Source organism: Ovis canadensis, chromosome 8 (genome assembly GCF_042477335.2).
Source record: "Ovis canadensis isolate MfBH-ARS-UI-01 breed Bighorn chromosome 8, ARS-UI_OviCan_v2, whole genome shotgun sequence".
NCBI classification, from domain to species: Eukaryota; Metazoa; Chordata; class Mammalia; order Artiodactyla; family Bovidae; genus Ovis; species Ovis canadensis.
Genome location: NC_091252.1, coordinates 21,044,317 through 21,055,311, shown reverse-complemented (window position 1 = coordinate 21,055,311; position 10,995 = coordinate 21,044,317). Strand labels below are relative to the sequence as shown.

The following is a 10,995-nucleotide window of genomic DNA, read 5'->3' as shown; positions in this document are numbered from 1 at the left end:
TGTCATTTTGCAGTCCTGGTAGTCACCACTGCTGATACAACTGGGCAGGGTGGAGAAGACTTGATATAAATACAACCAGTTTTTCTCATAGCAGAGTCTTCAAAGCAGTTCTTGTATACTTACCTCTTGAGTTAACATCAGCGGGAACTCAGAGGGGTGACTGTGAGGCTGTGGACCTCTGCTCTGTACTGAGGTGGAGATGCCTGTGCTACAAGTACTTACAATGATGCATGGGCCAGGCCTCAGTTTTCTTTACTCCTCTTAGTGAAGGTAAGTGGGAGAAACTGGCTGTAAGACATTACCAAGCCTCTGACAGAGAAGTGACACCATTTTTATACTAGAACGTGGTTAATAAGACAAAGCAAAAGAGTCTCCAACCCATCTAAATTAAACAAAGCCTGAAACGAATAGAAAAAATGTGCAGTGTGTATTTGGCAGATTTAAGACAACTCAGGACAATAAAACAATGGACTATAGTGGACTGTTTACGTATATATAGATCTCTCTTAGGCACCATAATCAATATGAGCCCACAGTTATTTAAACTTGATTCAGGCCACAGTCAGACATTTGTTCTTATTTACAAATATTTAAATTAAATACAACCTGAAACATGTTTTGTTACATACCAAAAAACAAAAAAAACTATACAACTCGAAGCAAATGTTTGTTTTAAATAATTACATTTAAACGAAATGGAACCACTTGTGGTGTTCAAGTTTTTACCACCCCTTCCAGAAAATCTTTTTCTACCATCTCTTCTATTTTTTGCCTAGCTTTGCTGGAAAATGGTTTGTGGTTTTCCAGCTTCATGTCCTTGTTGGGGAAGGTGGTGGAGTAGAGGACGGGGCTCCCTGAGTGTCCTGCGCACCGGCTGGTGACTTTGCTATTGAAGACTTGGCTGAGCACATTGAAGAACGGCAGGAGCTGCTCGAGGCTGCGCACAGTGCAGATGGTGAGCAGCAAGTGTCCCGGCTCCCAGCCCAGTGCTCTCCCTGAGTTGTCCTCCTCCGGATTTTTCTGCAGAAAACAGAGAGGCAACTGTTAGCAACAGAAGGCCTTAGTCTGTGAGAAAACTTAAACAGAGTTAAGAAATGAATACAAATGATGACATTAAGTCTCCATTCCAGACTTGCTAAAACACCTGCTTCTGACTGAGGCCTTCTGGTGCCAATTATTAACTGTACAGTGTAGTAAGATTTTCCATCTAGAATGCACAAGTAAGCTTAGTTATTAGCGGAATTGGTTTTGCATATAGACAAAGGCTAAAGTTCATCTTGTGCTTTGCATATACTCAAAAAGCTCCCAGATTTCTGGACTCCCACTAAAGTATCCGAGGACTAGGTCATAAAATGACCACAGAAGAAGGGATGGAAGGTCTCATACACGTCACTGTTAGTACATCAGTCAATTACATTGTGGCCAGAAGGCTTAAGCCTGCCACAAGACAGTAGCAGAGTCTGATGAATAATTACTACCCCACAGAGAAAGGAAAGGCACTCCAAGGAGAGACCTGCTATGTGCTTCTAGCTTGTAAACCACATGGGGAAGGAAAGCTGGCCCTGGAGGCAGTTACTCCAGGGCTGGTATCCTGCTCTGCCATGTCCTTACTGTGGGCAAGATGCAACCTATAAAATGGGGCAGCAGAAAAGTCAGATGAGAATGTATGTGAAGACTGTTCACCAAGTACAAACAGTAATTTACACACTTAAGCAGCTAATTTGAGAAGCCAACTAAATTATACAATACAGTTGTAGACATTAGTCTATCTAGAGAATGTTCTGAGAGATCTGAAGATGTCTGAACTGGGGCAGAATCATACATGGGAAAACATACTGAGTAAAGACAATGAAAACAACAAGTAGAAAAAAATATCAAGTGGGACTTAGGAAGCACAATTATAGTTTCTCATATTTGTTAACAAATGGGGTTTGCCAGCTAAGATGTTGCTGAGAAACTTTCATTGTTTACTTAGTATTTTAATATCACTAGTTTCCTAGTGGAGAAGCAGATGCAAAATCCAGCTTATTTTCTTGTGTGCTTAACAGAGTTTGCTATTTTAAAATAAAATCCTGTTTGAATCTATTTTCCTTTCTCAGAAGTCTAGGAACAAATAAGAAAAGATCATTTTGTTCTTTACCTATGGCCAAATTAAAAAAAAAAAAGCAGCTATCAGTTTGTTTCTTAGTACAAAATCACTTTCTTTTCCTCTCACCTAGTAATGCTGGCTTTAATGACAGTCCTGGGACTGGCAACTACACCACTTTTACTGCCCTAAATCCAAATGTGATTCGATAGCCATTTAAGAGTCTGCAGCGATGAACTGAGTCTGAAGGGAAACAAGTAATATGCTTGAACCGTCTACACAGCTGGTTTCCAAATGTAAGGAACTATGGTCTAACCTTTTGGTCTATCCCTGCCAAGAGGTACTTTTAATAGGGCTTCTCTACTAAGAAGCTCCTGACCAAGAAGAGCGCACTTGCTTCAGTGTTTCTGCTCTTCTTAATCAGAACTGAATCACTGCCTCAGTAAGAACTAAAATTTAAAACGCCAGACATGTTTCCATGTGAGCGACTTCTCCTTTCATGTCGACAGTCTGCACTGGAAAGACTTCCTTCCTGTTTTACCTCTCCTGGACTGCTGAAATCCAGACCTGGGTTTGTGTCTCAAGATTTGGTCCAGATATGGCAACTTTTGCTGCCATATCACAAGCATCAAAAAGCCACCCTCACCTGATGACTGGCCATCTCCAATCCCTCCAAAATCACTGTCTTAAAGTCCTCCTCCTTGTCCTGTGGAAGGAAAGATTAGAACTCATAGCCTTTGCTCCAGTGAAAAGTGGACTTGGCCATGAAGACCTTGTTTTAAGGCGTTTTGGATGAGAAAATGCTTTCCAATAAAACATTTTTATTTTGTGGGAGGAGTTCTATAAAAACTCATTACTATGAGATAGAGGGATGACAATGTACCTATAACCGCATAGCTTCTGGATTTCTTGTCAGGATTATTTTTTCAGACCCTGCAATATCAAAATGAAGGTACCCAAGTGTGTTCCTACACTCTGGATTCAACTTTCACCTTCATCTCCGTTCTGTTACTTATTAGTCCCCAAAGAAACAACTTGATTTTAAATCAAGTTCTGCATGTCCTTTGAATATAACCTCCTTTGAAATCACTGTCCCCCATTCCACCTCTGTAGTCTGTGGAATGTGGTTTAAGAGCTGCTGCCTGAATAGGGGACTCCAGAAGACTGGAAAATTTCTGAGCACTCAAAGCACGCCTTACAATCTAGTACTCAAAACAACAACCCAGACTGTCCCCATAGTGTACAATTTAGTTTTGAAATTTTCTGAAGGCAAAAGACGAAAGATTTGTAACAAAGGCCTACTGATGAAAGAAACTCACTATTTTCTTGAATAAAGATCTGCAATGTATTAGCCTGATGTATAGTGGAAGTTGTACATAAGGTATGCTGCATCTTACAAATGTTAACTGCTTATACTTAACAAAAATACATTGAAAAGAATGTAATACCTTTGCCCTTTTCCGAAGAAGTTTTGCTAGTCGTACTACGTAAGGTTTAAATTCTCGTTGATGTATGCCCTGCCTTCTGACTTCCAAACCAGAATCATCTGAGACTTCTGGAATGAAGGCCCATCGGTACCTATGTATAGAAGAATGGTATCAGTATCAGTAGGATACACACGGTGCCTCTAAGACAGGGCCACTTAAATACAGTAGACACATCATGACTCTACCATGTACATGGATTCATGTTCAGCTGAGCTGCCTGCAGCCCTGTCCCCTTGAGCTTGTTTGTTAACCTGAACCTTCGTCAGTAAGTAAAGACCCTGTCAACTACCCCACAGAGTTGAAGTGAGTAAATGAACATTTGTAATGAACACATGAAAACTGGAAAGTACTCAACACCATTTTTTTCATGAGCATAGATGTTTCCTACCTACATAGTAAGGTGGGCAAAGGACTGAAAGGATTTAAGGAAGATGTAAATAGGGCTTCTGAGTACACTTCCATTCTATTTTTGTGTTTAAAATTTCATCTTTAATAAGTAAAATTAGTATCTATGAAAAAAATTCAAACAGTATAAAAGGGTGTACCAAAGAAAGGTAGTCTCTCTCCCCTCACCACAGGTTCTACCAATGCTGCCGGTTTATCTCCATCTGGAGTTTATGCATAAAAAAGCATGGATTCACACAAGCAACTCCCACCTCTTTCAATACATAAAAATGACTGCTGTTTATTTTAATTACGTATCTTGGAGAAAGAGCATATACAATGCCATGCTTTTTATAAGCTACATAGTCCTCCAGTGTTGGAAGGTATTGACTTAACCCGTTTGCTAGACTGTCCAATTTTCTGCTATTACAAATACTGCCATAATGGATACCCTTATGAATTGGTGAATTTTGTGCATGTCTGAGAGGACAGTGGTTGGATAAATCATAGGCTATAGCAGAATTATTGGCCTAAGGAAAATATGTATTCTGAATATTGGTAAATATAAACCTCTTTGGAGAAAAATGAGAAAATATCAATGTATACTTCCAACACTAGTAAGAATGTTTCTACTTAAGGGAAAAGGAGATACACTTTTAGATCTTTACCATTCTGATAGTTACTAATAACTTTAATTTGAATTTCTCTTACTAGTAAGCCTAAGCATCTTTTTAAACATTTGAAAAAATCATGAATAAAAAGATATTACTCTTTCAAAAATTATTAAATTCTCCATGTTATCTTTTACCACCTTATAGATTTTCTTTAAAAAAAAAAAAAAAAGACATAGTTAAAAAAAAAAACCCTGTAGTTGATACTACATTTTTGATCCCTTTTCTATATCTTGACAAGAGGGTAAGCTCATTATGGTTCTCACCATGGAAGCTAAAAAAGAAAGGTGCATGAAGACTATAGTTGTATTACCTCTGTGAACAAAAGCTTCCTGGTTAATTTTGGACAGTTTCCTACAATTCTGCTTAGTATCCTTTTCTAAATTTCTTCAGGAGTAATATCATTTTAACAGACACCCAACCACTGAAATTCATTAAGAAGTGGATATATATGGTTTCAAATGGGGGGAAAAAAAGGAATGTGAATTGATGTAAAAAAAATTCCTAGTTCTTACCATTACATTTAATGAAAAGTAAGCTTGTGCAACAGCAGTTTTTAGAGAAAAAAGGTTCTGGTATCTTACTCTTTATCCTATTAATATTCCACTGCACCCTATTAATAGCCAATATTCTTGAATATATTGGATAGAATAATACACAATTTATAAATGCATAATTAATGATGTATATAAATTCTCCAATTAGCCACATATTAATGAAACAATCTTATAGTGCTTGCACATTACTTTAACAAATATGAAAAAAAGTGAAAGTGATAGCTGCTTAGTTGTGTCTGACTCTTCGCAACCCCATGGACTGTAGCCCACCAGGCTCCTCTGTCCGTGGAGTTCTCCAGGCAAGGATACTGGAGTGAGTTGCCATTCCCTTTTCCAGGGGATCTTCCCAACCCAGGGATTGAACCTGGGTCTCCTGCATTGTAGGCAGTTTCTTTACTGGCTGAGCCACCAGGGAAACTCAAATATGAAAAACCATAATTAAGTATTTTGAGCACTTAAGAACAAGGCATTTCATGAGAATTTGGTTATATTAATTTCTCCCTCTTCCCCTCTGCCACCTCTAGCTCACTTCACTATCATCTGAAAATAAAGGTGTAAGGAAGCTGCCTGCCAATGCAGGAAGCATGGGTTCAGTCCCTGGGTTCGGAAGATCCCCTGGAGTAGGAAATGGCAACCCACTCCAGTATTCGCATCTAGAAAATCCCATGGACAGAGAAGCCTGGCCCGCTACAGTTCATGGGGTCATAAAAGAGTTGGACATGACTTAGCTACTACGCTACCACCACCACCACCTCCTACACTGGGCCTGAAGCTGGTGAGTCATATCCCATGGCCTCACATCTGCTGGCTACTCAACCTGTTGACTGAATGGTCTCTTGGTCTTAATAGATCCATGACAACCATCTCCAACCAATAAGTGTTGCCCCACCATCCTCCTGCCAAAAAGTATTACATTTTAATAAAAATTAGAAATACTTTTACTTACACAAAAAGTTCTATCTTAGATGTCACTGACCAAAGCAAATGCATTTCCAAAATGTCTATTTAATATCTTTAATTTACTTACATCTGAAATTGAGGAAGATTTTCGGAGGGCAATGCCAGAGCCAAATCCAAAAATTTGCAAGCAGAGAGATAGAGGTTTAACCACCGCTGGCTGTTGTATGAAGTAGAAAAGCCATTACCTCCTGTGTAGGTTGTCTCCAGACCAGCCACAGAGGGGCCTGAAGTCCTGTAGGCAGGGGACAGTGCTGTCAGCAGTTGTACCCTCTTACTGACAAGTAATTCCTGGAAAATCTTAAAATGACAGCTAACATTTTTCATAATCGGTCTGATAAATGTACCAGTAATTGCTAAGCAAGGTCATGACTAAATTATACTGTTCTCAAATAAAAAATTCATTTCTGTTCTTTTAAATATTAAGACTATAAAAATAGCAGAGAATAACTATACTCAAGAAGGATAAAAATGTAAGCTGTGAAACTAACAGGCCTCCCTGCTACTCAGTGCCCTTCTGTAAAGATAGTGAGAGGGAAAGTTCCTCTCAGAACCCACATGGTCATTAGCACAGGGGACACTTAGAAACCTAGCACTGAAGGGGAGCAGACAAATTCAAGACACGTAGTGTCAACTTTTCAATTTATAAACTGGTTTGTACAAAAATTCCTAAATAAAAATAAATTATGTTTAGCCATCTATTAATAAACTGCTTCACTACAAAGAATAAAATTCTAGCACATTAAACTGAGATCCTTCTGGAAGATATGGACATTTGATACCTTAGTTACAGATTAGCTGCCATAATAGGTTTTGCTGAATGCTTCAGGGAATAGAGATGACCTACTAAAACCAACCTTGTTCACACAGCAATGCTGCTACGTTACTGCAGTGACAGAACTGTAGAAACAGTATTGCCTGAAACTGTATTTATGTCTAGAGGCCCACAGCTGCAAATTTAGATAGTTTAATTCAGTCTAAAAAACCTAAGGTATACATGAAACTGTACTATAGCCCAAAGCGATAAATTGGATAACAAGAGACTAAATACATAAACTATTCAGATGAAATAGTGTCTATTCCATCCTAGTTGTAACACTCTGGATGATTTAGGACACTAAACACTGACAATACTGAAATGAATTACATATTACCGTGAAATATCTTCATCAGCAGTGAGTTCCTGCTCCATCAGTAAAAATACCTGTACCTGAAGACCACGGAATAAGTGTCAAATGTTTATCTAATCCTTCCTTCAAGTTATCTTTAGGCTATATTTTCATCAATCCAAACACAAATTTTAGGATACAATGTTAGGATCATTAAATTATACTTAGTTTCTAAAAATAAAACTGGATGTTTAGCACAGAGCCATGCTACTCATCTGGCAGAGGTGGGATGAAAGCATGCTCTTATTTGGTGATTATGGAACAAAGTTATAGTTACCTAAAAAGACACATGTTACAGCCATTTGTTTGTGAGGAAAGCATAGGGCTGGGTTTTCAGAGTTAAGAGATGGTTTTCTCTTTCCTTACTCATCTCTTCCCCCTCGCCCACCCTCCCAAGGCATTCAGATGAGGGTGATGGTTTGGTCTGAGAGGAGAATGGGCTGGTATCTGGGACTTAAGAAGGTTTTATTGTTTGGGACTTTACAAAATCTTATCAGAGTGTCTCTGAAGCAATTTATCTGGGTAAGAGCTGCATTTCAGAGTGATACATGCCTTCAGGCCACTAAATTCAGCTTAAAAAAAAAAAAAGTGAAGTTGCTCAGTCCTGTCCGTGTCCGACTCTTTGCAGCCCCATGGACTGTAGCCCACCAGACTCCTCCATCCATGAAATTTTCCAGGCAAGAGTACTGGAGTGGGTCGCCATTTCCTTCTCCAGGGCATCTTCCTGACCCAGGGATTGAACCCAGGTCTCCCGCATTGGAGGCAGATGCTTTACCCTCTGAGCCACCAGGGAAGCCTGAAATCCAGCTAACCCACCTCTCATCACCCTGGAGGTCCCACTATAGGTGGAGCCAGGCCCAGCAGCCATGGCACAGTTAAACCTTGTCATGCAGAAGAGAGTGAACTAAACCAGGTCAGGTGAAGTGACGATTCACAAGGAGCTGATGACCCTGAATATTGCACATTTCAGTTTAAACCATGGAGACGAAATCTGACGCGTTTTACTAGTTTCAGCTGTAAAAACCTCGGCTTAACTAGAGTTCAGTTCACTTCCAAAATCAGTTTTTATCCAGTAAGCGTGCCAGTACTTGTCACATTGTTTTATAATTCAGATTTACTACGTGAGTTAAAATTAACTCACAAGTTCCGTGATCATGGTAGGCCAGAGCGAGGTAAGATGTTGTGGAGACATTCTCAAAAGTAACACTCTGAAAAACAGGAACACTTGAGAGTGAAGAGTTGGCACCTGGGGCAGACGAAGACTCTCAACCAATCTCTCTGAAAACAAACAAACGAACAAAACCCAGTATATTTTCAATATCTAAATGTTTAGTATCATTTCCATATGAACATTTCGATATAATCTATTATTTCCAAAACTAAGATGAAGAATCAACTTTTTAAAAAATTTGTAATCTGGTGCAGATTCTTTCATTAATTTGATTTTTACTAGAAAAATTGCTGTAAAGGCTTAAAATGCTTACTCTGTCTTTCTGTACTTATCATGGATGGAATAACAGATTGATATTGGTCCATGGACCACACTTGGAGAAGCACCAATAGAGTCAATGTTAAAAACATCACAGGACAAATAGTGTGTATGATGTACACTGGACATTAGGTATAAAGAGTCAGAAAAGAAGGAGTCCTTTATCTTCAGAGAGCGAGGAATAATCTCTGTAAAGAGATGACAACTCTCATTCTCAACCCAGTCCCCACACCGCCTGCCGAGGCTGGTGGCTGCCTGCACACTGACTTGTGTGCAGCAAACAGTTCTGCCTGGGCAAGTTCACTCCCGCTACAGGGCCACTGGCGGCTCAGGGTGATGACTGCACCGATACCCTCCAGGACACAGGACCGCCAAACCCATGTGATGAAAGAGATCAGAAACCTTACATAACCCGCTGCTCTGCCCCCAAATTCTAACTTCTAGCTAAAATTTCCTGGTTATGCGTCTATTTCAGTCTCCTCCTTTAAAGATGTATAACCTCTCATCCACAAAAAAAAAAAAAACCACTAATATGCCTGGCTGCAGCAAAACAGTCTTATACCTCATTCTCAAACATGACTTCCCAGGAAATTTGACCCAAATAATAAAATAGAGACCATATTTACGCAAGTCCTATAAACGCAGTGTTTGATTTCTTTTACATACGAGTGATAATTAATTTTTGTTGTTTCAATAGAATCAATTTCTAATTCTACAACATTCTCTATCCACCAACATTTGTTAAATATTTCACCCCAACTTATAACTTATGGAAAGTATTTTTTCAGGAACAACAAAAACTCAACAGTTTGGAAAATAGAGAAAATAGTTTTCCACTGTTTACCTTGTATATCGGGAAGATATTTCTGATACTGGTCAATTTCACTGCTAAAAATAGCAAATGCTAATCTTTTCAGAAGCATGGCTCTCTGCTCTAGTTCCACATCACGGTTTGCAAAGAGATTAAGCGAACTGCTCTGGGCCACAGCTACACGAGCTGAGGGGGATAAAAAAGCAAGTAAGAGGCTGTCACAGTCATTTAGCGATTTGAAAAAAGATGCTTGCACTTTTCATTTTTAAGAATGTCTAGAAACCCTATGACATCCGAGAGAGAGGCGCTCCAGGTGGAGGACTGGGGAGCTCTTCTCTGAGGCAGATGCGCTGGCACACAGAACCAGCACACACAAGGCAGAGACCAGTGCGATGTGGAGAGAGAAGGCAACTGAGGACTGACGTAGGCTTCAGAAGGTGAGATCACTAACAATGCCCCTTTATGAAGCCCTGTATTATTTTATGCCGTCTGCCTAAATCCTTCTCATTATTTTGGTAACTTCTGGCCTGGCCCAGCCAAGCCTGCCGAGCGCTCCCTCCTGTCTTGTACTCACCCCCATTCCCTCTTTGCAGCCACTCTGTCGTCTTTGCTCTTTCATGAACTCAGTAAGCTTGTTCCTATCCTGAGGACTTTTATAATTTTTGTCCTTTATTTCCTAGAATACTTTGTCCCTAGGCATGCTCATAGCTGTCTTTTTTTTTAGTTTCACCTCAAGTATGAGTTCCTGAGCTGTTATTTAAAATCTACTGTAGCGCCCTATTTCCTTCACAACTTCTTACTTGCTCTCTGAAATAATTTTACTTATTGGATTAAGGTGAGCATAAAGCCTGGCACATTTTTGTCTTTTAATAAATAATTGTTAAAAAGATGAATCTCAACCTTAAAACAAACCTGTGGAGATTAGAGAATACACTGTCCTTTTCTAGAGGGAAAACTGCAGCTTGGTTAAGAAGGGACATAAAATTCTAAGGATTCATCCAACTTCGCTGCTATTTAAGATCATTAGTTGGATAATTTTCAAACTTTAAGAAAATCAAGAAAACTTTTTTTTTCCAGATGAAATACTATGAGGAACTCCAATTTATAAGCAAACAAAATAGATAATTAGTGGGGTGGAAAGTGACTCTACTCTTTCTTCATTCAAAGGAGATAAACACAGCCCCAGTATCTTCTTTTTGGGGTCTCACTTCCCCTACCAAGGATGGAATCCACACCCCCGGCAGTGGAAGCCTGGAGTCCTGCCCCCAGGATGGATGGCCGGGGAACCCCCCAGAGCCCCAGGGCTTAGAGTGACTTGTTTGATAGTTCTGTCCCTGTTGCCTGCTTTTCTCCGCCTTGGCGGTCAGTCCTTCCTTCGGTGATT

The 10,995-nt window shown here is 39.6% G+C and overlaps 1 protein-coding gene across 5 annotated transcripts in view; it reads right to left on the bottom strand.

Moving 5' to 3' along the window:
• Nucleotides 1-408: 408 nt before the first annotated feature.
• The window catches only part of DOP1A (DOP1 leucine zipper like protein A), a 114,730-nt gene continuing 104,143 nt past the window's right edge, over nucleotides 409-10,995 (bottom strand). Inside the window, exons 32-38 of one of the 5 annotated variants that reach the window (XM_069598970.1) lie at nucleotides 9,645-9,797; nucleotides 8,453-8,589; nucleotides 7,297-7,352; nucleotides 6,213-6,377; nucleotides 3,535-3,664; nucleotides 2,733-2,792; nucleotides 409-1,020 (exon numbers count right to left, since the gene is read on the bottom strand). In XM_069598970.1, the coding sequence (XP_069455071.1) occupies nucleotides 715-1,020; nucleotides 2,733-2,792; nucleotides 3,535-3,664; nucleotides 6,213-6,377; nucleotides 7,297-7,352; nucleotides 8,453-8,589; nucleotides 9,645-9,797 (1,007 nt within the window). In that variant the 3' untranslated portion in view covers nucleotides 409-714. Of the gene's footprint in view, nucleotides 1,021-2,732; nucleotides 2,793-3,534; nucleotides 3,665-6,212; nucleotides 6,378-7,296; nucleotides 7,353-8,127; nucleotides 8,590-9,644; nucleotides 9,798-10,995 lie in introns of all 5 variants that reach the window. The other 4 variants (XR_011258760.1, XR_011258759.1, XM_069598971.1 and 1 more) reach the window with 4 other exon arrangements.